The sequence below is a fragment of the Paramisgurnus dabryanus genome, chromosome 17, assembly GCF_030506205.2.
Source record: "Paramisgurnus dabryanus chromosome 17, PD_genome_1.1, whole genome shotgun sequence".
Taxonomy (NCBI): Eukaryota; Metazoa; Chordata; class Actinopteri; order Cypriniformes; family Cobitidae; genus Paramisgurnus; species Paramisgurnus dabryanus.
In genome coordinates this window covers 3,297,078-3,324,576 of record NC_133353.1, presented here as the reverse complement: position 1 = coordinate 3,324,576, position 27,499 = coordinate 3,297,078, and the positions used below count along the sequence as shown (strand labels likewise).

Below are 27,499 nucleotides of genomic sequence, written 5' to 3'. Positions count from 1 at the left end.
TGGCAATATTCAGTAAAAGTTATAGCGCCACCTGCTGGAAGCAGGAAATGACATGTTTTACACTGTGATTTACTGCTCATAGAAATTTATTCAGATCATCATCATATTTGGTCAGTCTGAACTTAAGGACTTCACAATTATAAATTGTGAAGATCTTGACATTTCGTTAAAGGGGCGTGTCCGTGGTGGCCTGGCAAAGTTTGATGTTTCGCCATGAGAAAGCTGTTGTAACTCAGGCATGCAATGTCCGACCTGTCACAGACATCATACGTTTGACAAGGGTCCTGGCCTCAACACATCAATGTTACAACAATCAATTACAATCATAGCACCACCTGCTACACAAAAGAGGTGTGGCACTTCAAAGTTCCTTTGAATATCCACCTTTATTTACCCACTGAAATTTCAATCCCCCTTGTTCATTGCTTTACTAAGGCCATAGAGTGGCGGTGCATATGCGTGCGAGGGCCCTTCCATCACTGCTTGCAGTTTTAATTATTATTCTTCTTCTTCTTCTTCTTCTTCTTCTCCGAAATGGATCGCATTTTTGAGGGCCTAAACATACCTGAAAACTCATGAAAATTTGCACACGCGTCAGAAGTGGCGAAAATTTACATGTAGTATAGGCGTCAGAAGTGGGCGTGTAAAAATGGCTCGATAGCGCCACCTGCAAAATTTCAAGAGAACAGCCCCCCCACTACGAAAAACTTACAGATACGAAATTTGGTAGGATCATCTATTACTCCAAGACCTACAAAAAAGTCTCTTGGAGCTAAGCTCTAAACCCCACAGGAAGTCAGCCATTTTGAATTTTCTCTGTCATTTTTTGACATTTCCAAGTGTCGTACTTTAACGAACTCCTCCTAGAGATTTAATCCGATCATCATCATATTTGGTCAGTATCATCTAAAGGCCTTTGCGATGCTAAATTGCGGAGCTTTTGACTTTTCATTGGAGGGCGTGTCCGTGGCGGCCTGGCAAAGTGTAATGTTTCGCCATGAAACAGGAAGCTGATGTAATTCAGGCATACATTGTCCGATCTGCCCCTGACTTCACACGTTTGATAAGGGTCCAGGCCTGAACACATCAACATGGCATAATTCAGTAACACTCATAGCGCCACCTAGAGGCAGCAGGACATACCATGTTTGACGCTGTGACTTACTGCTCTTAGGTATTTAACCATATCAACATCATATTTCACCAGTGTAATCTCAAGACCTTTTGTGATGATAAAAAGCAACGACCTTGACTTTTCATTAAAGGGCGTGTCCGTGGCGGCCTGGCAAAGTATCGCTAATTGAATCGCATTTTGACAGGCTAAACAAGCTCAAAAAGTCATAAAACGTTGCACACACGTCAGAAGTGGCAAAAATTTACATGTGGCATAGGCGCCAAAAGTGGGCGTGCAGAAATGGCTCGATAGCGCCACCTGCAAAATTTCAAGAGAACAGCCCCGCCGCTACGAAAATCCTACAGAAACGAAATTTGGTAGGGTCATATATCACCCCAAGACCTACAAAAAAGTCTCTTGGAGCGAAGCTCTAAACCTCACAGGAAGTCAGCCATTTTTAATTTTTGCTGTGATTTCTGTGCAAATTTTGTCATTTCCAGGCTTCGTACTTTAACGAACTCCTCCTAGAGATTTTGTCAGATCGTCATCATATTTGGTCAATCTCATCTAAAGGCCTTTGCGATGTTAAATTGCGGAGCTTTTGACTTTTCGTTGGAAGGTGTGTCCGTGGCGGCCTGACAAAGTTCAGCGTTTTCGCCATGAAACCGGAAGTTGTTATAACTAAGGCATACAATGTCCAATCTGCCCCACACTTCACATGTTTGATAAGAGTCTTGGCCTGAACACATTTCAATGCCAATATTCAGCTTCAGTCCTAGCGCCACCTAGAGGTAGCAGTAAATGCCTTGTTTTACGCTGTGATTCACTGTTCTCAGAGATTTAATCAAATCATTATCATATCAGGTGAGACTGATCTTAAGCCCTTTGCGATGATAAATTGCGAAGATCTTGACTTTTCGTTGAAGGGCGTGTCCGTGGCGGCCTCGCAAAGAGTGATGTTTCTCCATGAGAAAGCTGTTGTAACTCAGGCATGCAATGTCCGACCTGTCACAGACATCATACGTTTGACAAGGGTCCTGGCCTCAACACATCAATGTTACAACAATCAAATACAATAATAGCGCCACCTGCTGCACAAAGGAGGTGTGGCACTTCAAAGTTCCTTTGAATATCCGCTTATATTTACCCACTGAAATTTCAATTCCCCTGGTTCATTGCTTTACTAAGGCCATAGAGTGGCGGTGCACATGCGTGCGAGGGCCCTTCCATCACTGCTTGCAGTTTTAATTTTATTTTTATTTTGTGGAACTTAAATCTGGGAATTGAAGACACATACAACTTTAAAGTTGAATAAACTTTCTTCACAGGTTTGAGTACATTTCACTTTTTTTAAAAGAGTACCGTTCGGGTTTACAGTGTAACATAAATGTAAAGCGTTTTAGTTGTGTTGCTAAGCTTTGCTTTGCATAGCATTAAAAATGCAACATGAAAAATGTTTGAGTTTAATCTATTTACTCATGGTAAAATCACCCTAAAAGGAAACAGCCTCTGGTGGCTCATTGCTTTAGTCTGTAAATGAATATATATTTTAATGTCTCCCTTATGAACATCTGCTGATTGTCTGTACTGCTTGTACTGAATATGCAAGCTCCTGTGTGTGTTTATTTATAGAGTGCTTGCTGTGTTTCTGTGTCACTGTTGCCCATATTAAAGACAGATATGAGTCACTTCTCACTTTAGTTTGGGAAATCATGATTCATTCAAGCTAGGCTTCAACAGCCAGTGCCAAAAATATTCTGGCATGGAATCACCATATATCTTTAAAAGCCTGCAGGAATGCCCTATGAATTATATTTCACCTGTTTATCCAGAACAGAATTGATTTTTCCCCTATTGTCTTTTAATTTTCAAAACTTTGCATAACAGTTTGCTCAGTGTAAATCTTTTGCACATAAAAAAAATAGTTATTATATAATTATGGGCACTTACACGTAGGGGTGGGTGATTAAACCTGTGGAAATGTGTCACATGTGATGTGACGTTGCATTTAAATAATTAAATTACTATGTGCACTTTTTATCAAATATTATTATGCACTGCACTTATCACACGCTACGCTAAAGGTTTGAATTTTGTGTCCAAATTACATGGGGAACTCAAGATGGGCAGCTGTGAATGGAATCATTAGTGCATTATGGGAAATTTCCCACAGAGTACCAAAAAATAGCTTGCATTTTTCAAAGACATCCATTCCCACAACATCATTTGTTCACATCCTTTATTCTGGCTTGTGAACCTGACAGTGACCCTCTGAAACAGAGACAGCTAACCTTATTTTCAGCACAATAGTTCATTGTTGAAACTTAATGATGTCATTGTTAAATTTCCTGCTGGAAAATCCCTCCAAGATGAGCTGTTACATGAGGTGTGTTGCCTCTCTGGTTGTTTCTATGCCGTTCTCAGTCTCTATCCTGGAGGCGTAAAAGCATCAGACAGCACTGGATTGCTGCAAAAGCAACCTGCCATGAACTGTAACAATAGCGATGAGCTCATGGATCTGCAAATAGCAGCCACATTTAATAGCCTGTGTAATGAGGATGTGTTCATTCAATGTTCTCACCACAAGAGCGCCAGACAGGCAAAGAGTTATGTCGAGGTTATAAGAGATTTCCAAAGATGAGATTCATTCCACTCATTAGGTGTGGTATAGTAATTAAAGGTTTAGGCCTGGGCAGTATATCGAGTTTTGGTAATATATGATTATTTTTTCCCAATGGGATACGAGACAATATAGTCTATATTGGTTCAGTACGATCTGATATGACCCTTCTTCTTTGCAACAGAAGCTTTGCCACAAATTTACACCCTAAATAATTTTTAATCCAGCGTTGGGTCAAAAAGGGATGAGCGAAGCAGTTGGGTTAAATTAACCAAGAAAATGTTTATATTTGACCTAACAATGGGTGGAAATAACCCAGCATTTTGGGTTGAAACAGCATTTTAGGTCCGTCTTTTTTTTGACCCAATGCTGGGTTGAAAATAACCCATATATTAATAATATGTTATAATTTATTCACCTAACACTTTATTTGAAGGGGTGTTCATAAGACTGACATGACACCTTCATAATTATGACATGATACGTGTCATGAACATGAAGGAGATATTATGCACGTTTATGACAACTGTCATTAAGTGTCATTCGTTTAAAGGTGACATAGAATGATTGAACAGAGTATTTATCCTTGTTCTGTGATGTGACATGTAGACAAAATTTTTTGTTTGGGTCTGTTATGCCTTAGAAGCTTCCTAAAAACCTCTCTCAGATAGCTCTATTAGGGTGGGGGATTTTAAACAAGTGGTTTTGCACCTATTTGGCTCCCCCTACTGGCTTAACTTGCAATCTCATTACTGATTGGCTGACTTTGCTGCCACTCAAAAAATGTAGCCAATTATTTTAAAGTGGAGGGGCAGTTAGATGCCTGTGATGTCATAAGCATCAGTTTTTCAGATTTGGCCGTTTTCTGGCTGACATTTCTAAAAGAGGAATTTCTATGAGACTGAGATGTTTAGCATGTCAAGCACTTTTTGTATGTTTGTGAATGTGGGTAGACTACCATTATTCAACAAAGACAAGGTAAAAATGTTTTTTCATTCTCTGTCCCCTTTAATTATGTCATTTTTAATGCAAAGATGACAATTTGTGAAATGTTTTTGTTATAACAACTTGACATAAACCAATACATCTTACAGTAACTTGTCATGACAACTTGACATAAACAAGACAACATAACTGACCACTTTTTACCAGTGATACAAATTGAATTTGTCATTAAAATGTCATTAAGTGTTAATAATCTGTCAAATAGTTTTATAACAGTATCATGAATATTCTTCAGGTCATAATGTTCTTTTTTTTAAGTTTCCTCCATGTGTTTAAGAAATAAAATCAATCATCCAATAGTAATAATAATTAAAATTGATACAGTTATATTTCATTGCATTTGGAGAACCTAAAATTAAATGAAAACAGTACAATAATGGGTTAAGCCATGCAGCGTTTGGTCCATATCACTGGAAAACGGTTATTTAAATTAATTAATTAAATGTTATGTTAATTTTTCTTCTATGTCAGACAATTTCAGAACCCTCTATGTGAGGAAGAACAAGTTTTGTTGGTTGTCAGTTTTTTTTTGTGCACATACATAAAGTTAAGTATAATCTTTTGACGTGTCTGTTGCATTTTGTTAAGGTATTTAAAATTATTTGACATAATATTAACACTTAATGACTGTTAAATGACAGTTTAATGTAATGTTAACCCATAAAGCTAGGTAGTTTGAGGTAGGTATGAAGGTGTCATGTCAGTCTTATGAACACCCCTTCAAGTAAAGTGTTACCATTTATTCTTTCGTTCAACTTGTCAAGAACACTCTCAACTCATGTGAGCTATTCTTAAAGCCAATATACTCTTATTATTCTCAGAAAGGCTTTTTAAGGGTCCTTACTGAAAGGGTGGCCGCTTTAATCAGGTCAGTTTAAAATTAGGCCGGTCTTCTCTTGGTGGTCATAACAGCCGTATTGCCCCCTGAAGTGAGGAGGCCTTGAGTTATATGTTCTTTTTAATGAATGTCTTGGCAGTCTTGTGGAAAATGAGGTTACCACGTTTGTGCTCTGTAATCAATTATTTAATGTTTGTCCTTTGGGATTTAATGCACGTTTCTTGAACTTCATTTTTATTGACTTTCATTTCAAATACTACCAGTTTCTGTTATAATAAACTGTTGAAAAGCCTCAATTTTATGTAATAAATTAGGGTTCATTGGTTCACTTAAAAGCAGGGTGCACAATCTCTGAAAGCCAATGTAGATATTTGAAATCACCTAAACAAACACGCCCCTACCCCAATAGAATCTGGACCTTATTTTGATAGACCTGCCCCATACATATGCAACCCAGGAAACAATAGAGGTTAGTAGACACGCCCCTTACTGATGATTGGCTACAAGTGTGTTTTGATACTCAGCCCGACTCTCTTTTCCAAAGCATTTCTCAAAAATTGTGCACCACGCTTTTATTTTTTGTTTTATCTCAGTTTTTAAAGGTACCGTAAAATGTAAAACTGTGTTTACCTAGGCATAGATGAATAATAAGAGTTTTGTACATGTGAATGACATATGGTAAGCGCAAATACGATTGTTTCCTCCTCCTTATTTAAAAGACTGCTGGAAAACAGGCCAATCTCAACATAACTCAGACTGTGACGTTACAGTCAACTATGTACACCCCAACAATAAATTAATTACAATGTTGTTACAATGCTAGAAACAAAGTTGTAACTGTTAAGTTAGCGCTATATGTTAGTTAATACTATATGCTAGGGTTTCACGGAAGTTCTACTATTGAGTTACAGTTACGTTTTGCAGGTCCATACTGAGAAAACACAAAATTACAACCCAGAAATGTTCAGTAACAATCTCCAAACAATTGATCTGTATCTTCGTCTGATACAGGCTCAAACATAGGGTCAGTGCACACAGAGCTACTGAACTGGTTCGAGAAACAGCCAATCAGAGCAGAGCTCAACATTATTATTCATGACCGTTTCAAATAAGATAATAACAGACAATTTCATTCTATTGCTGCGTACACACCAAAAGCAAAGCATCACGTTCCTTGCTCTCGCGGGATTTAACTTCGTCTCATGCTAATTTTCTGCTTGGGTTGAATATGTTACACGAAGACGCATTTGAGGCGAATAGCAGCATGTGTTTTTTGCGACAATTGCACTGCGCAAGTTCGCGTCTTTGCATTGACTTTTTATGTAATCTACTCTCGAAAATTGTTAAATTTGCGGTTGGTGTGTACGTCCTATAAGAGCAGGTCCTAGGATTGTAAATGGACATGTAAAATCCTTTATAGATAATTTTTGCACTTAATAAAGCCACATACCTTCTATTTAGCTATCAGAGAACAATTTAACATATTGGGCCCTATTTTAATGATCTGAAATGCAAGTGCGAAGCGCAACGCGCAAGTGACTTTGTGGGCAGATCTTGGGCGCTGTTGCTATTTTCCCGGTGGGAGAAATAACTTTTGCGCCAGGCGCAACATCGCTGCGTCCACCGCTGAAAGCCAAGAAACGCAAGCAGTCCAACTAGGGATGCTAAACAATTAATCGCGAATAAAAGTTTTTGTTTACATCACATATGTGTGTAAACTGTATATAATAAATATGTATATATATAAATATGAACACATTCATGTATAATTTTAAGAAAAAAAATGTATATATTAAGTATTTATATTTATATATAATATAAATTATACATAAATATACAAATGTATATACACATGTAAACATTTCTAAAACATATACATTCATGTGTGTACATTTATTTATACAAAGTTATTATACACAGTTCACACACATATATGATGTAAACAAAAACTTTTATTCTGCTAACGATTAATCACGATTAATCGTTAAGCATCCCTAACCAAAGTACACTTACAAATCAAGTTCACATACATTTAAGGTTTCTTATGAAAACATTTTAATTATTATTTACATAAAATAAACGTAATACAGCCACACAACAAACTTATGAAAATATTTTAATCGTTATGTGCATGATAGTTTTTTTAACGCAGCCACACAAAATAAATAAAAACTATCACCACAAGGCTCACCACGATGATTTCCCTTATCTCATGTGTTAATATTTTTAGTGTAACAATTTATGATTTGCAAAAAAAACTGTTGCATCTGTGTAGATTAGATAAGCAAATTGGTGCGCGTTGTGCACGCTATACATTATGGTCAAGCATGCGCCCTTAAAATAGCATAATGAACAACGCGCCACTGACTTTAGACTAGTTTTTTTCTGGTCAGTGGCGCAATTTTATTTTTTGAAACTGCAAAATAGCATCAGGGATGGTTTAGCGCCGGAACACGCCTCCTTTTTTGCGCTGAACCACCCAGGGAGTGCAAGTTCAGTTTGCCGATGTGCGTCTGTGGAGGGAAAAACCTGCTGTGCGCCGGTGGAAAATACGAATGATACATGCGTCACTGACAAAGTCAATTGCGCTGGGTGCAAGATAGGGCCCATTATTTCAATGCATGTTTTGGCACTTTTGAAGAGTGTGTTTGTAAAGTCTTTATTAATTCACTCCCTGGCAACCATTTAGCAACTCCCATATCTCTGCATCAGAATATTGTAAGGACATGTATTTTAAACAGTTCACCCAAACTCAACTTTTTTTTGCCCTTGTTGGCTTGAACCTGCAATTACTGCTTGCAGCTATATTTACATTTACATTTATGCATTTTGGGAGACACTTTTATCCAAACCAACTTACTGTGCATTCAAGCTATGCATTTTTAAGTGTGCATGCTTGCTGCAAGTCAAACCCATGACCTTGTTGTTGCTAGTAGTACCATTGGCTACCACAAAACTACTGGAAGAAATTACACCACAATACAAGCCATATCGGTGCTGGCTGTGGATCTAGGTCAGAGAATTAGGGGTTTATAAAGAAGACTTCAGAGCTGGTCAACAAAGTGGCCATTTAAAAAAAATGCCTTCTAATTATATTTCCTTTCAGTCCTAAAGGATCAGACACAGAACAGACTAAATCTATAGAAATCACAACCATTGTGTTTCCACAGCCTAGTTTGTGATGCATGTTAATCTATTTCACAAACATCTTTTGATGACTTATTTCATTTCACTGTGCCAGTATTGACAATATGCAATACTTCAGGTTTCATTGTAAAATGCTCATCTGTTTATTATGGCCTTGGTTGTCTGACTTTGTCATGCATCGTGTGTTGATGATGATGATGAAACATTCTGTAATCCCTTCTATGTGTATTTGCATGCTTTTTTTTTCATAGTTTCAGAGCGGCATCTCTGAATGATTTGACATGGTTATGGTGATATCTCATTAGTGCGGGTAGTGCATGGGAATGACAGCTGTTATCAGACAGTCTGTGTGTGCTTTACTTGAAAACATGTTAATGATTCATGCGCAGAGATTGCCAAGGCCAGGATGCTGAACTGTGTAGTGATATACAGTATGCCTGTTTGTGTGCTAGACTGAGTAAATGTCTTTAGTAGACTGGTTGTAGCTTAGTTGTTCTTTGATTTAGTTAAATTGTCAATAGGAAAGAAAATGTGACTTTAAGTAAAAAGACAATGTGCTGTAGAGTTAGCTGGTCAGTTTTACAAAGTAAACTTCAACAGGATGACTCTTACATGCATAAAATGTTTCACCCTAAAAGGGTGTGTTCCTAATATTTGATGATGTGTTGGATCATATGTGGTTGCTTGTTGGTTGTCTTAACCTAGGGCCCATTACATGACGACAGAAAATTTGTACCGTATTTTCCGGACTATAAGTTTCTCCGGAGTATAAGTCGTATCAGTCAAAAATGCATTTTGAAGAGGAAAAAACATGTTTAAGTTGCAGTGGACTATACGTCGTGTTTATTTAGAAAATGATATGTTGTTTATTTAATGGTTATTCACAAAATCCAAGCCAAAGAACAGACATTTAATCTGAAAAGGCAAGGTATTCAACTTAACAATAGCACAGAACAGCAGGCTAAATAGGTGTCCGTACATGTTAAACATAATAACATAAACAGTTATTTACACGATACACAATAGCATACAGAACATACCTGGGAGGCTAAATAGGCTAAATTAACAAGACAAGCCAAATCAGGTTCAAAAAGGTCCCGAAGTCATTCCACTGAATGCATTGAATTACATAAATACAGGAGCAGCATAGAGCGACTCTCACGGCTGTAGACGGTAATGATTTCTCTTGGTTCATATTAAATAATTTTGACGTAAAAGTCGCACCTGACTAGAAGTTCCAGGACCCGCCAAATTATTAAAAACGTGCGAAAATACCGTATGTGGTTTGGCTGTTTGCGTGCACAACAATGCCAATTTGGGATCCTGAAAACCCAAACTTTAAAGATGTGTTTCAAAGTTTTTGATAACCACGCCTTTTGTCTCCATGTAAACTAAGCGCTAATCTGTGATAACAGTGATTTACGTGTTAATTCCCTCTATAGGTATAGGTATGCGTAAGTATAACCAAACCAACAATGGCGGGCTACGGGATTGTAATTGTGCTGCTCAAGATACTGAGTTTAATTATGCTTTTCCAACAAAGTTTACAAAATTTTGGCCTCTTTCATCCAGGGTCACTTGTAGTAATAAACCAGCCTGATCTTACGTATGTTGTTTTTTTCTGAGTTGGCTTATTTGTCTGAATTTGTATGAAGTGAATCGTACAAAAACATACAATTATTATTAAAAATAATAACAAAACCACCCCAACGTCACGGCCAAAGCAAATCATAGAAAAATGTAAAAATATGGTTGTCAAATTAATACGAATTAGACACCTCGTAAAATACGTACAAATTGCTATGAGATATTTTTAAATCTTGAACCTCATTGTCCGTTTAAACATAGATGCTTAATGCTTTTGCTCTCTTGACTTTTGTATTTATTGCACTGTAAAATAGTCCATATGAGCACCCGCATGTTGTGTTTCTTTACAATGTAACATCGCCAACTACTGGACTGGCACATGTACTACAGCATATTTAGTCATCGTCGTGATCTGGGTAAAGTCTGATCTTTTTGGCAGCGTGGTTGTGAAATTTGTCAGCAGCACAAAGGAAACTTTTGCGCGTTTTACTACATTGTTGCATGTATAGCCTTATAATTGAGCTTTGTAAAGCACAGCACATTTTTGGTGAGTATTTTGGTGGTATTTATTAGCTTTGTAGCATAGCATTATGTAAAGTGTTAAATTGCATTTATGCATTTGGTGGATACTTTTATCCAAAGTGATTTGCAGTGCATTCAAGTTTATCAGTATGTGTGTTTCCTAGAAATCGAACCCACAATTGCCAGTGCGGCACTCTGGTTGAGCTATAGGAACACAATATAAGTGAGCTTTAATTTCCTACCACTTTTCCTTTTTTGTTAATGCAATTCATTCTTGTTTGATACCGTATACAATATGCTGTCACTGTCTCTGAGACCATTGCTTTTGACAAGTTGCCATCTGTACTGTATGTGACTTGTGTCTCTGAGATGCTACTAGTTGCCTCATGTTGCTTTGGAGATCCATCTCACAGTGCTAATTGTCAGCCCACTTTTGTAGGCTGCTAATGAACCATCATCTGAATGTGTGAATTCTGTGAAGCTTTTGCTGTGACCATGTTTTTGAGTATTATGAAGCAGTCAAGGTATTTTTTGACTCATGCACCGCGGTTCAAAACAGGGCCGTGTCACAGCTGCTGACCCGCGAGTTTCGCAGCTCTGTTTGTAAACTCAACCCATGTGTTCGCTTTGTCCGCAGGCTCTGAGTGAGGAATGTCTACGGAGGAGAAGACTGAAGCTCCCATGTATGTGTATGAGTCGACAGTGCATTGTGCCAACATCCTCCTGTGCCTAAATGAACAGAGGAAGCAGGACGTTTTGTGTGATGTGACGGTGCTGGTGGAGGGGAAGGAGATCCGTGCCCACAAGGCAGTGCTTGCGGCCAGCAGCCAGTATTTCTCACTGCTGCTCAGGGGTCAGACTGAACATGAGCCTGTCATAAGTCTGCCGCAGAAGGTGAGTCCGGAACCTGCAACAGCCTGCGTGAAGCATGGCATGACCAGTGATGCGTTCTGTAACCTCATTCTAATGTAACCTCACAATCCACTGATATATGAACCTTGAATGTTACAACTTTATTTTTATTCATCTATTTTTTAGATGTTTGATGTCAAATGTGATTTTATCATTAAAATCCCATTCAACCTTAATGGTGATCTTGAGGGGGCGGGATAGTGCCTGTAAGACCCCCATGGTGCCAGCCCTGTTTAGATCGAGAGGAACAAATGGATAGTAAGAAGTGTCAAGAGTTCTTCTTTGGCTTTGACATGGTTTAATTGGTTACTGTCTTTGACAGTAGCCGTATAAGGGTTCCCTTACAGAACATCACTATGAAGGCTCCAGTATGATTTATTCATGACTCCGTGTTATGCTAGCCCTGTACTGTAGAGGCTTTGCAAGCTCAAATCTCACCTGTATTGCAACATCCCAGAAATGTCAAAAGGCCCCGTTTGCATCTCAATTAGTTATCACTAGCCTTGAAAACGCCAAATTGTATTTTGCATTATGATCATAATATGAGGTTCATATCTTCCCTTTAGAGCAATCCTAAGCTTATTCTTCCTTATAAAGCCTTTCCTTATATGTGTCCATGCGTCCCTGCCTGCCGCCCTCATTAGAATCACTGGTTGTAGGGATCTCATATGGCGCTTGGCGTCCACAAAGACACACTACTGCAGGCGGCAGCTGCTGATGTAAGCTGAAAATAGATCCAGAGAATGCTCAGCATTTTCCCCCCAGCTTTTCAATTTATTAGCAGCTCTTGGAGGACTGAGTATCTAGGGGACATGTATTTCAGTTGGATGACTTTCTATTTTAAAAATGATGTTCCTGATGCGTCTGTGCTGCCCCGAGCGTTCGTCGATACCTGCGAGAGGGATAGCGTGATTGAAAGTGATGAGAAGAGCGGTTTGTTTTCACTCCTGAAACTGTGTGCTTCACTTCTTTTTATTCCCTGACATGAAGCTTGTAAGCTCATGATATATTGTACTCAATAACATTTTGCATAGACTCTGATGTTGTTTCTAACTTGTGTCAATTGATTTGAGGATTAGAAGATTGCTCTGGTTGTATTTGTTTGCTCTCTTGCACAAAAAATATAGTAAGTGTTCCTGTAGCTCAGTTGGTGTGGGTTCAATTCAGGCAACAAGTATTCTGATAAAATGTATACCTTGAATAAAAAGGGATCTTTAAAAGAAACTACTGTTGACTTTAATGTACTGTTTTTTCTTTGCAGATCACTGAGAGAGGCTTTGGCCCGCTCCTGCAGTTCGCTTACACAGCCAAGCTGTTACTAAACAGGGAAAACATCCAGGATGTCATGTGTTGTGCAGAATTCCTAGGCATGCACAACCTAGAAGACTCTTGCTTCCTCTTCCTACAGGACCAGATGAAAAGTGAGGTTGACAACACACACACCAGGCAAAACCCTCCATCACCTCAACTTTTGAACCATCATGGGTCAAAGGGTATAAACATGCCACAGGACGATTCTAAATCGCCTCACCCCTGTGACCTCAGCCTGTCAAAAAATGGGGAGGAATTACAAGCAAGCGGCGACCTGTCAGACCAACCTCATTATCCCAAATATAGAAAGTATCAGCACAACATGAACACCTCCTCATACAGCAGTACCTCAAACTTGGGCCCGGATCTCTCCAAAGTGAAAGAAGAACCAACCAGTGGAGAGGATTTTGAGCCACTGGACGTGTCTGAGGTTGAGCAGGATGGTTTGGTTAAGGGTAGGGGGACTGAGATGGACATCGAGATGGACATGGAAATGGAATTAGATGATCGAATGCTTAGTTCAACACCCGATGAACTTCCAGTTAGCAAATGTTTACCAGTGTGCCTGCGCTCCTTTGTAAATAAGGAAGTCGCTTCGGATCAGTGTCTTATCGCTGATCTGCAGCGTGCCAACAAGACATCTCATGTTACTCAAGGTGAATTTCAAAAGGACTGTCAGGCTTTCATTGGGCAACTTGCCATGGATTCCTCAAAGAGGGCCGAGAAGTTAACCGATAACGTGTCCAAGTCACTTTCCTTTGAGAGCGACCGAAGAAGTGTCATTTTTTCTTCTCGCACCCCCAACCATCTTTCTGCACCGGCACATTCCTACCCTCGTGAAAGTTATCTTTGTCAGGATACCTGCGAAGACCCATGGTCGGGTTCAAGCCAGTCATTTCCCTGTTCCCAAACGTTGTCCCCCACTTCTGGCTCTCAGGAGCCTCCAATGTCCTACCGCCGACGCCTAAAGAGCAGCTGTCCGGTGCCCATTAAAATGTGTCCCCGCTCCTCTCGTACCGAGAGCCACATCAGGACCTCCAGCTCTTGTTCTTCCTATTCGTATGCTGAGGATGGCAGTGGTGGTTCTCCTTCCAGCCTGCCCCAGTTTGAGCTCTCTACCTCTCCCTGTTCCACCATGGAGCGGTGCCTGACACTCGAACACAGGGAGCACAGCATGTCCGGGCCACCGAAGATCAAGTGCGAGAAATTGTATGACACTAATTCTAGTGACGAGTCCGGATCGTTCTCTGACGGAGATAGCGAATCAGGTCCGAGCAAAGAGCGCAGAGAAGAGGTTTGTTCTTTGTAAAAAATCATTTTTATGTACATGCTACGAAAGTTGACAGAGAAACCTTATACCTAATAAATTAACGTTTATGCATTTAGCCGACCCAAATGCCTTTGAAGCTTTACATTTTATCAGTATTTGTATTCCTTGGGATCTTACCCATTGCCTTTGGATTGCTGGTGCAATGCTCTACAAATAAAGCATTACATTTCTGTCACGTACCACTAGGGCTGAACGATACATCGAATTTTCATCGTCATCGCGATATGAACTCACGCGATGAACACATCGCAACATACAGCCTTGACGCGATGAATGAAGGGAAAACGGTAAGCGCATGTAATAAATGTTTGACCTATCACGTTTAGTCCTGAAGACATGCCCTGCGTCCCAAACCGCATACTTTCATACTATATAGTAGGCGAAAAAGCACTACTTCTCGTACTCTTTGCATACTATATAGTATGGAAGTAGGCAGTTTGGGACGCAAGGATGGTTTGTGCGTTCATGCTATTAGGCCAATCAGGGGAACCCCCAAGTCAGCTACGCTCAGATTGATTTGTGAGGTGTCAGTTGCGACGCTGTGCCTGTTAGCAAAAACGATGGCGAGGAAGGAGAGAAGAGGAAATGTGTTGTCAGACGAAGACCTTGTGGTGAAAAGGAACAGCACTTCAGCTATATCATGGAATTATTTTGGATTTAGGAGTGATGACGCCACAAACACAGGTACTGTGGAAGCGGTGATTCACATATTGTGTCTATTGCGCGCTCAAGTTCATTATTTCAAATGTATGTGCGCTCTGGAAGCACCGCGGTCGCGACTCGCACGCGGTGCGACGTGCTCGTTATTTCCAGGTATTTCAAAAACATTTTAACTTTTCAGAATGACACAAGCGCAGCATGCAGGTCATGTGACAATAACCTACGTGTCTAGCGTTTCCACGCGTTTTTAGGCGCGACATTTGAATGGCCCCTAAAACATGAAAAATATAAAATATTTAAAAACTCTAATTAAAATATAAAAACTCACATCGTCATCACAACATTAAACAATGTCAGCGCTCATCGCAACTTTTCCTCACATCGTGCAGCCCTACGCACCACTGTGCTATTACACATAAAAATGCCAGTAAATTAAAAATATATTAAAGGAAAACGTTTTTCAATATTTTATTATGTTCTTACCTCAACTTAAACGAATTAATACATACCTATGTTTTTTCAGTGCGTGCACTTAATCTTTGTATAGCGCGTCATGAATGTGTTAGCATTTAGCCTAGCCCCAGTTATTTTTTAGTATCCAAACAGGGTTGAATTTAGAAGCGACCAAACACTTTCATGTTTTCCCTATTTAAAGACTGTTACATGAGTAGTTACACAAGTAAGTATGGTGGCACAAAATAAAACGTGGCGATTTTCTAAGCGGCTAAAAAATGAGAACTATATTGTATGGCAGAAGAGCACTTGTATGGCAGTTTGAAACACTTCGACCTCGGGCGCAGTAACATCATTCCTCCTAACTACTCCCACTCTTGCTCAAAATTCTGTCAATATTACAGTGTAGGGAAAACATTGAAGTGTTTCATCGCTCCTTAATTCATCCCTGTTTGGATCCTAAGGAATGAATGGGGCTAGGCTAAATGCTAACACACTCACGACGCGCTGTACAAAGATGAAGTGCACGTATTGAAAAAATATAGGTATGTATTAATTTGTCTAAGTTGAGGTAAGAACATAGTAAAATATTGAAAAACAGTGGTGTTATCCTTTAATAACAATATTTAGTGTAGTATTTTTTTAATGACTGCAGCCCATTCTCATATATGATACCCAATTTTCAAAGGCTCGAGAAAGAATAAAACTGCAAACACTCAAGAGTTGCCATGGCAACAAACTCAGAGCTGTTCTTGTTTCTTGGGTCCCATTGACATAATTGTACCTCCTACTGACAACATCGTACACACTGGAATCTGTGTATGATCATTTGCTGTCTAATTTAGTCTTTTGATTTCTAATGACCCACTTGAGAGGATACATTTTTTGTGATGTTTTGGTAGTATAATACCGAATACAAAAGTATTGTTTTGCCATAAAAAAGAGAGAGATAAATGAAATGAGTTTTGTATGTTGAAAATTTACTGTAATAGACGTCTAATTTATTACAAATAAATGAAACTAAACACCTTGTAATTACTGTTGACTTTGCTTACATGATGATATATCATACTAAAATAACATGCAACCAAATTACCAAGTTTATTTTGGCAAGAAGTGGGTTACTCATAGCCGGACTATCCGGTCCTAGATGATGAAATGACAGCTATTGCTTGGTGGGTAGTGTAACACTTTGCAGAAACCAATCTTTTTTCAGTCGTCTTTATTATGCCCTTCACCGTACTGGAGTTTCGAGCTCCCAGCTGCTGGTCCCCAGAAAGAGAAGTGGGGCAAGGGCCCCCAAGGCACCCATCTGATGATGGTCCGCTTCACCTCACAGGCTAACAGATGAGTCCTACTTCACAGTATGAGCTCCTTCTCCCAGAAATGACCTGACTGCCTGAAAGCAGGAAGGAAAACGTGCATGTGCTGCTGGAAGCGTAATCTGTCATTCTACCCTTATTGCGGTCCCCACTGTAGTAGAGCGGTTAAATATAGACCTCCATTTCACACAGCCTGAGCAGTGGCACAAGGTCATAACAGAGAGTGTATTCGTCACGGTCAGCACTGATACACTCCCTCGACGATGCCTCAAGTCAGGTTTCGCCTTTGCCGAAACAGGAATACAGGCGGTCTATTTGTAGGATTTGTAGGACATCTTCATTTGCATGACATTTCCAGATCTGCAGCGTGATTGGCTGAATAATCCGAAGAAAAACTAAACCGTGGCTCTTTGCCTAAGATAATTACATGCATAGATCACCACTGTCCCTGTAGTATAAATCTCTAATTATGATTAAAGTAATGACCCAGTGAATTCACAGTCTTTATTTTTATGATGACATATTTTCAACTAGAGCCAGAAGATTGGGTCATACACACTCAAGTCGTGTACCATTTTTTGTTAAATAGCTAACAGTTTTTGGTTTTTTTCATATAGCATAAAGCCATACGGCTTCTAAAATGCACCAGCACTTTTTTTACGTTGTCAAAATGCTTTTTAGGGCCACGGTGTCAATGAAATATGCCAATATTTGGCAATTAATCGGTTAACAGAAAGCATCAATCTACCAACAGCTTGTCAATTGATAATAGCCATTTTTTTTTTTTGTAACTTGTAGTTTTAATTCACTTTAAGTGTTAGTTGGCAGTGTCATCTAGTGGTGAACCATCATATTCTTAACAGTGATTAATTTGCTAAATTGTAACATTAATGTGCTGTATGTTTGCAGGTGAAACTGCCTTTTTCGGTAGACCAGATCACAGAGCTTCCACGGAACGACTTTCAGCTGATGATAAAGATGCACAAACTGACCTCAGATCAGCTAGAATTCATTCACGAGATGAGACGGCGCAGTAAAAACCGCATCGCGGCTCAGCGCTGCCGGAAGAGAAAGCTGGACTGCATCCAGAACCTCGAGCATGAAATACATAAACTGGTAGGCTGGCAACCACACACACGGCATTTCTTTACACCGTCTGCCAAAATTGTTTTTGACTACTTTAATCTTGACAAATGAAATGGTTTCATCTGTCAGGTTTTCTCACCATCACGTCTCATTTGCATGACCTAACATAATGTTCATGTAAAGACTTTAGGGCATTTTTGGTTAGGGTAGTAATGACCGCACCATTGGGACAGTGAGTTTTGTTTTTACAATAGTACAAAACTGTATAGATACTCATTCTATTTTACTGCATTTAATACTGTTTAAAGTCACAATAAAACCGAATTAGCAATCATGTTACTATTTGCTAATTGCTGTAGCTACTCTTTTTCCGGGCCCCACCCACCTGCCATACCCTATGACCGGAAGTAAAGAGAGATCTACTTCTATACCATATAGGACCTGTCCCAAATGCCGCACTTCATGTGGACTTTAGGTCTCATGACCCTAAATTAAGCGTGCTTGCTTATTTTAAGTCCGTGGGGTGTCCCATCGTTCATTTTTCTGCTCTGAAGTGTGCTCATCAGCGCCCCTTTTGCACCCTTGATGTGGTATTCAGCGAAGCCCGCACTGCTGAAGGCTCCATGCACTTTACCAACCCAGAAGTCATTGCGAAAGAGCAATCAGACGACGGACGGGAGGAGTTCACACTGATGAGCAACTTCTTTTCCTATTTCTGACATGACGCTCAAATCTGTCCCAATATATGATTCCGGTGCACCCTTATGGACTCGCGTCAAGGGTCCCTAGAGTCTGTACTACATGATGTCATCAAAGTGTGAAGGCCCAAAGCAGTACTTTGGCGAAAAGCACTACTTGGCCTACTATATAGTATGGAAGTGAGCGGTTTTGGGTGCAGCGATCGTTTCAAGGAGAGGAGGAAATTAGCATTTTTGATTAAAGATTATGAGGGCACATTAACTTATTAAAAATAATTAAGCTTTTAGATAATCATTTTTTAACATGCCACAATATTCCGAAATAAATAAAGTTTTTCATTTCAATAATATTGACTTTAAACTGTATTTCTGAGTATTCAGAAATTATATTCTGTTTATAAAGCTTTTCCTAAATTGTATTTTAGAGGGGATGTTTAAATGTTTGCATCGGGTGGGGGACAATTTAGGTAAATGTAACATTTCAGAACTGTAAAGCATAAGGTAAAGCAATTAATGGGAGATAATAAAAGTTTAAAAAGTATAAGTTAAAGAGTAACTAAACCCCAAACCAACTTTTTTTAGTTAATGATCTGTAAGAATGATGCTTTATTAGTGCTGTTCATTGATTTTAGTAAGTTTTTTGACATTTGGATATAAAGTGTTTCAATACTACAATATATGGTGTAAAAACGTCTGAGTGCTGCCCTCTTCAGGTTGAACGGTGGCTACTGCAGTTGAATTTTCTTATTGGATGTTGGGTCCAAGAAATGACTCGTGACGTAAGCAGGTTCAAGCTCACCACGCCCTTGTTACGATCTCACCACACACTTAGTTCGTCCCCTCTATCTCCGTTGGGATCTGCCCACTTTTCTTGCATTTTTCCAATATTGCAGTGGGTGGAGTCAGGCTCTGACCAGGGGTTTAGTTACGCTTTAATGCATTAGCTAACATGAACAAACAATAAACAATAAAACAATTATTAATCTTTGTTCACGAAAATCTTCATATGTTAATACATTTTTAAAATCAAAGTTGTAAGAGTTAACATCAGTTGTAGTAGTGCACAATGAACTAACATGAACAATTGTATTGGCAGTAACATTAACAAGATTAATAAATGTTAAAAAACTATATATCGCTCAATGTTAATTTATGTGAGCTTATGCATTTACTATTATTAACAAATGCAACATTATTATGAAGTGTTGCTTTATTAATATTTTGTCAAAGTCATCCTGTACATGAAGAATCACTTACATAAGGTTATGAATTACTATGTTGGATTCATTCATGTCTTTGTTTCTCCTGTGTTAGGTGTGCGAGAGACAGAAGCTCCTAACAGAACGACACCATCTGAAGGTCTGTATGGGAGAACTCTGGGAAAACTTTTCCTTTTTATCTCAAGAGGTCTGCAGAGAGGAACAGCAGAGTCCAGGTCAGACACAAACTCTGTATCAACTGCACCCTGATTATTCCAGTTCAGTCAGTACAGACCATAGTGTCTCTCCCAGTCCCATCAGTATAGACCTCACTCTCACCTCCCGTAGCACTTTGGTGACATCACCAGGGTTAACTGACTGTCAGGCCACAGCTGGGTCACCACACCCACATGTACGAGCACACGGAGAGGCTGTGACTTGCCAGGACGCCGTCACCTCTATGAGGTCAGAGCCGTCGCTTCAGACGAGCGGTTTGAACGTAACCAGCGATTTCTGCCAGGAAATGACTGAGAAGTGCACCACAGAAGAGCCCAAAAAATGCTGAGTCTAGTGACCTGGATTTTTATTAAACAAGAATATTGGTTCAGTCTTTTTTAAATGTCACACTTTTTTACAGATGTTACATTTAGTTTGTTGGTACTCTATATGGTCAAGTTGTGTCTCATTTTTATTGTTTGCACGTGTGGATGTTGTCATATGTGACTCTGGGCCACAAAACCGGTCATAAGGGTTTTTTTGAAATGTACATTTATACATCATCTGAAAGCCGATTAAAAAGCTTTCCATTGACGTGTGGTTTGTTGGGATTAGGGCGGTCACGGTTATGAAATTTGGTTGACGGTTAATTGCCTAATAAATTATGAAGATTAATCTGTTTTTTTTTTTTTTGCTTTGACATTTAATTCTCATACATTTTTTTTTGTTTGTTCATGAAATAATTTTCACACCTTGTGATTATTTAAATGAAATCTTTTGCAAGGTTCACCTGGAAAGTAAATATTAATTCACATATCACATATTTATGAAAATATCTTTCAAAAACGGAAAATTCTTCATAAGAAATAAACACAAAAAAGTGTCTAAGAATTCATTAAAATAAAAATGCAATAAAAAACTGACTATACCAGAACAGGCCTTAAATAGTAGCCAATCCTACTAAGGTTGTCTTAGTTCTTCTGGACCACATGTCTGTAATGGCTGCAAAAAAATCAATTCCTTGTGAATAGCATCATTCACTTCCCTAAATTAGGAATTGCTGATTTGGAAATGTACGTTTTACCTGGCAGTTCATACTGCTTATCAAAGTTTTGCAGCATTACTTTAAATGCTGTTTTTTTCCACTGTATTAAATGGCTTTGCAATGTATCGCGTTACACTGTAAGTTAAGGCGCGCCATCTGATACGGTCTCATTTATACAGGCAGTGCAGCTCCCCCTTGTGTTTTTTAGAGAGATGTGCAATCATTGTGGTGATTGGAAATCATCACGATGAGGTTAAACAATGGCGATGAGATGATTATTTAATCATTGTGACAGCCCTAATTGCGATAGGACTGAGATATTTGGCCAAGATACCACTATGTAAAAATCTGGAAGCTGAGGGTGCAAACAAATCAAAATATTGGGAAAATTGCCTTTAAACTTGTCCAAATGAAGTCCTTAGCAATTGCATCCACTCACATAAAAAAGGTTTTTATACATTTACGTTAGGACATTTACAAAATATCTTAATAGAACATGATCTTCACATAATATACTGATTTTTGGTATAAAAGAAAAATCATTTTGACGCATAAAATGTATAAAAGCTTTTGCTACAAATATATACTACTTAAGGCTACTTTTGTGGTTCAGTGACACAGATATTTTATCAAGTTCTCAAATTTATCTCAGGAAATGCAATTTTTGTTATTATTTTTTGGCAATTTTAAAGTATGCAGTATATGCAAATGTGATATTGATGTGTTTAAAAACAGTTTAGACTGCACCATGTGTTCCAGCATTCCCAATGTACATCAAGAAAAAAACTATTTAAATGGCTTGATTTTTAATTACATTTTTTGTCTGAGTTTGTCAGCAAAGAAAAACTAACTGATGTGAATATGAAATCTTCTATTAAATCAGATTTGATTTGACTCCACCTCAATTCATATTTAGCTGCATATCCTCTTAAATATTTTGTGATGAAGCATCACTCGATACAGAAGCAATTTTTTAAAGATTTTTTTAAAGCTCAGTTTTCTAGACTGTTAAAATGATTGATCAACGACATCTGTTGTATTTACAGATCTCCTTGTTCACTTTGATAAATTCAATCATTCTGACTTGGTACATTTTGGCAGCTCTATAGGGTCTTGTGCACATGTTTTGAACATTTTACTGTTGTCAGATACTGTATCAAAGCCAATGAATGGGTAACAATTTACAATAAGGTTGTATTTGTTAACATTGGTTATTGCATTAGCTAACATGGACCAAACACCAACATCAATTATTTAATAGGTTTCTCTTTATAATAAGGGTCCATGAATCATTAACTATTTAAACATGAACTAATGCTGAGTTAAGGCATGTACTAATCATAATCTAATGAATAGTCATCATTAACTACAACTTGCCTCATGACTCAACACATGAATTCATTGGAAATTAATACATAAAACAAGAAGTAATGCTGAGTTAAGGCATATACTAATCATAAACTAATGAAGAGTCATCATTACTTAACATGATTAATTGTTGTTAATGTATTAATTTACAATGAATTCATGTGTTGAGTCATGAGTCAAGTTGTAGTTAATTGTAGTAGGAGCATTAGTTCATGTTTAAGAATTAATATAGGTATTAGTTCATCATGATTCATGGACCCTTATTATAAAGTGTTACCTTTTAATCTTAGTTTATGTTAATTTCAACATTTACTAATACTTTTTAAAATCAAAAGTTGAAACTATTAACAGTAGGACAGTAACAAGGATTTAAAAAAGAAACTATATTGCTAATTGTTAGTTCATGTTAGCCAATGCATTAACTAATGTTAACAAATACAACCTTATTGTGTACTATGTTATTTACCCTTCTGTGTTGTGTTTTTGAATTCATGTGTTTGGGTTAAATTTTATTTTGGTTATATTCTTGGTTGGTCTGTGGTGTTTTTTATGTGAATGACTGCATTGTCTAATATTTTCTTAATGTTAAAAGTATGTTTACGCTTAACCCACTCCCTTAGAAAATGTTTTTTCCTGATATATATACACATCTGAAAGGTCTAAATTCAGTTGACGTTTACTTTTTTTGTAATTAGTCATAAAACACTTCTAAACCTTTTACTTAATAAATGACAGTTTAAGCCTTAAAATAAAAATTTAAAAACTTTTGTTTATAACATTATTGTATTGTAAGTGATCATGTGAGTTTACTCACTCGCCTGCGTACTGTCACAGTACTGAGGTTTAAAACCATGTCATTAATTTATTTACTTACAAATGATAGTTTATTGCATGAGATACAAATTTAAGAAATATGTGACCATGGACAACAAAACCAGTCATAAGGGTCATTTTTTATTTGAAAGGTGAATAAATAAGCTTTCCATTGATGTGTGGTTTGTAATGATAGGAAAATATTTGGTCGAAATATGGAAACAGAGTTTGCAAAAAAATCTAAATATTGAGAAGTTTAATAAATATATCCATGTAACATAATCTTTATTTAATGATCTTTGGCATAAAAGAAAAAATATAATTTTTTTGACCTATACAATGTATTGTTGGCAATTGCTACAAACACACCCATGCTACTTATGACTTGATTTGTGGTCCAGGTTCACATAATATATCAACAAACATGGCAATCGAATAACTTTGTTTTAATTTAAAATAAATTAAATGCATCACAAAAGTTCTCTTGTATATACATTTGACAACAGGGATGTTTTTCTTGTGATTAAAACTATACTGTAGATTGAAATTTGTGTATGAACACAGCATTTTATGAATTATTTGTTATATTGTGTGATGTACCATGGTGATATGAAGGGCGAATATGAATATTCATCATGAGTTTACATGAAGTGAGGAGAGTCTGAAACATTCACAGATCTACCTGTAATCTCGATATACCTCTCATCTCTGACAAGGTTTGTAGCACAACTGTTTACAACCTTTTATAAGATGTTTTACAGTCTTTACTTTTATGTAGATTTTGTATGTATTGTACATAATGATTCGGTTTATAGATAATTGTTGCATTCTTTAAAAATGATCGTTTTGCTCTTATTTGGAAAAGTTGACCTCAATGTTTGTAATCTTATGAAACTGTATTTGTAAAATACTTGAATGTGTCCACGTTGAAAATGTTCTTCTATTAAATCGATAACCAAGCATGTTTCGTGCAGATTTGATGCGTGTGGAGCATAATTTTTGCATGATCCCATATCAAACACAAACACATTTAGAAATAAGAAAACTTTTATTTTCTTCGTAATTTGATGAAAGCCTCAATAATCCATTAGCTTGCATCACATCTTATGGATGTAAGCTTAATGGTTTTTTGCCAGCTGTCCATAGGTTTGAAGCGTTTATAAATATGCATGTTTCATAAAGTAGAAAAAGCTGTACACCATGCTTTACTGGTATATTAAGGTGCTTACAATAAAAAATAGCCAGTATAAAACAGCCCCACTAATACCACAATAAAGTTGTGTTAAAACCAGTGCTTTCCACAGAGAGCAGATGAGAGTTGAATTTATTTTGCCGTTGATATTTACATTCATTTCTGCTCATGAATGACCTGTTACATTCCTGATGTCCTTCTTGTCCATCTTATCCATTTCGCTTTCATTTCTTCATGATGGAAGAGATATCCAAGAATACACTCTGTAAATAAACATGTTTTCAATAAACAATATTGTTTTTAAATATATATTATATATTTTATAACTTAATTTTATAAAAATAGAACATTATATACACTGAAAACCTTCCTTGTTCCACTTAAAATTTTAAGTTTAAACAACTATAATTTACAAGTCATTTGAACTTTCTTGACTAGTAAGGAGTTGGAATAATAAAAAAATAAAGTTGAATTTAGATTTATAATTTATAGCAACTTCTAACTAGTCAAAGAAGTAGGGCTGCATAACAATTAATCGCAACTAATCGATTGCAGAATAAAAGTTTTTGTTTACATCATATATATATATATATATATATATATATATATATATATATATATATATATATATATATATATACTGTGTATAATAATTATGCATGTATATATTTAAGAAATTTCCCATGTATATAAATTTATATATATATATATATATATATATATATATATATATATATATATATATATATATACATACACAATTTTTTGTTTTTAATTAAATATGCATATGTATTTATATATGCATAATTATTATACACAGTACACACACATATGATGTAAACAAAAACTTTTATTCGGCAAACGATTAGTTCCGATTACACTGAAAAAAATGATTCATTGAATTTAATACATTTTTTTAAGGTAAGCGGTTGCAATCAATTTATTTAAGCTACATTTAAACAAAAAAGACAGTGTAGCTATTTTTACTAAAATTAGAGAATACATTTTACCTCTTTTAAAGTTAAAAGTGCTGTCTATGCAAAAATATATTTTTTGAATACATACAATGCCATAGAAGAACCATTTTTGGCCTTATGGTTCCAAAAAGACCCTTAAACATCAGCCGAACCTTTTTGTTTCGCAAAGGAGAACCTTCTTCAGACTATTAAAGGGTGGTTCATTTAAGAACCTTTGACTAAATGGTTCTTCTGTAGCATTGCTTTGAGGAACCTTTCGTAGTATTTTACAAGTTTTTATCATTTTAGCTCAATACATTCAGGCTCTACTTGCCATAGACATCCGGCGTCCCCCTGGTGGTGGGTTCATGGGCAGGTCACTCAGAGAGCCCAGTTCAGACTCCGAGCTCCTTGTGGAGGGACATGACGGACTCCCCGACATGCTATCCGAGGGCATACGGGCCATGAAACTAGCTTTCCTGTTTTGTGGACAAAAGTCACTCTCGGAAGAGTCCAAAACATCATCCCCCAGGTCTGTCAAGCGGCTGGGTCTGTGCAGAGCATTGCGAAGGCATGCTGGTATTTCGGTGTGGCAAGGCCCCTTAACGTGTTGAACTACGTAACCCAGATGACCCGAGTTTAACTTCCTGACGTCCTTTTCCGAGCCATTACTGCTTTCTAGATGTTGATTGCAAAGATCTGGCTGCTCCATGGAAGCCTGCGAATGCAGCTCGTGGATCATGCCTTGGCTGGGTTGACGCATTTGACGAGGTTGTTGGGTTACGCAGGATACAGGTAGGGTGGTGACAGCAAAACTGTTGTTTCTTGGAACGTCGTTGCTTGAGCCCACGCAAGTACCGGCTAGAAATAGAGGTGGAGGATCCATTTCCCCCTGAGGGATAAAAGTCTTCAAGTGAGGGTTTTTATGGGGTGAGTCTGTCATGACGCACAGTTGCTGTGTAGTCGATTGCATGGGTTTGCAAAGACTATCGTCCTCGGCGAGTTGGAGACCGGTTAGAGTCTGTTTAATCTTCTTCACCCCTAGGTGAGATATTTCCAAGAGGTTCAGAAACAAAGAAACTCCTGCGATGACAATCATGAAGACCATGAAGAGGGTCTTCTCAGTCGGCCTGGAGACGTAACAGTCCACGCTGTTAGGGCAAGGCACCCTCTCACATTTGTACAAAGGATCCATTCGTACGCCATACAAGATATACTGCCCAACAATGAACACCACTTCAACCACTGATCTAGTAAGGATATGAATAATATATGTGCGCAGTAAGGAGCCCCTCAGCGGAGCCTTTTTTATTTTCTTTTGCTCTTCTAACTTCCTAAGTTCTTTCTCCAGCTTTTTGTAGTCCTCCAACAGGTGCTCCGTCTCTTCCAGCTCGGCTTTCAGTTGGATTTTCCTCCTGTGTCTCTCCTTCTCCAAAGACCTTAGCCGGTACAGAGCGTGTCCCATGTATACCAATGATGGTGAGGAGACGAAAATGATCTGCAGTACCCAGAAACGAATCAGCGATATCGGGAACGCCTGGTCGTAGCAAACATTCTTGCATCCCGGCTGATCTGTGTTGCAGACGAACTCGCTCTGCTCGTCCACCCAAACGTCCTCGGCCGCCACGCCGAGAACCAACATCCGGTATATAAATAGGATGGTTAGCCAGATTTTACCCACGATGGTGGAGTGAATGTGAACCTCTTCTAAAATGCTCCCCAACAAGTTCCAGTCCCCCATCTTCACCGCCACATGTCCGTGCTTTGTTAAAAAGAAGCGTTTGACTGATCAACTTTAAATTTACATGATTCAACCTTACAGAAATTGCATTCAAAATATAAATGGGTACACTTTAAAAAAATATAGAGGTGCTTGAAAAGTTTTTTTTACAGTGATAATAATCATTTTGGGTTCCCCAAAGGGTTCCAATTCAGTCCTTAAAATTATCGTTTATTCCTTACTTTTTTTTAATAAAAAAACACTACAAAGAATATTTAGTGAATCAGAAATGTAAAGGTTCTTTAGGGAACCATACAGTCAAAAATGGCTCTCTTATAGCATCAAACAGTACCTTTATTTTTAAGAGTTAGGAACTTAAAAACTG

General features: G+C 37.8%; 2 protein-coding genes across 4 annotated transcripts in view; one reads left to right on the top strand and one right to left on the bottom strand.

The window, feature by feature from the left end:
- The window catches only part of bach2a (BTB and CNC homology 1, basic leucine zipper transcription factor 2a), a 52,071-nt gene extending 27,866 nt beyond the window's left edge, over positions 1–24,205 (top strand). For all 3 annotated transcript variants that reach the window (XM_065244794.2, XM_065244795.2, XM_065244797.2), the window contains 4 exons: positions 11,471–11,727; positions 13,007–14,350; positions 17,731–17,937; positions 19,920–24,205. In XM_065244794.2, the coding sequence (XP_065100866.2) occupies positions 11,485–11,727; positions 13,007–14,350; positions 17,731–17,937; positions 19,920–20,369 (2,244 nt within the window). In that variant the 5' untranslated portion in view covers positions 11,471–11,484 and the 3' untranslated portion in view covers positions 20,370–24,205. The remainder of the gene's footprint in view (positions 1–11,470; positions 11,728–13,006; positions 14,351–17,730; positions 17,938–19,919) is intronic.
- Positions 24,206–24,662: 457 nt separating this feature from the next.
- On the bottom strand, positions 24,663–27,135 carry gja10a (gap junction protein alpha 10 a). Its single transcript, XM_065252491.2, has 2 exons — positions 25,729–27,135; positions 24,663–24,701 (listed from the first exon to the last, which is right to left on the bottom strand). The coding sequence occupies exons 1-2, from the start codon at positions 27,133–27,135 to the stop codon at positions 24,663–24,665; spliced, it is 1,446 nt and encodes a 481-aa protein (XP_065108563.2).
- Positions 27,136–27,499: the final 364 nt, after the last annotated feature.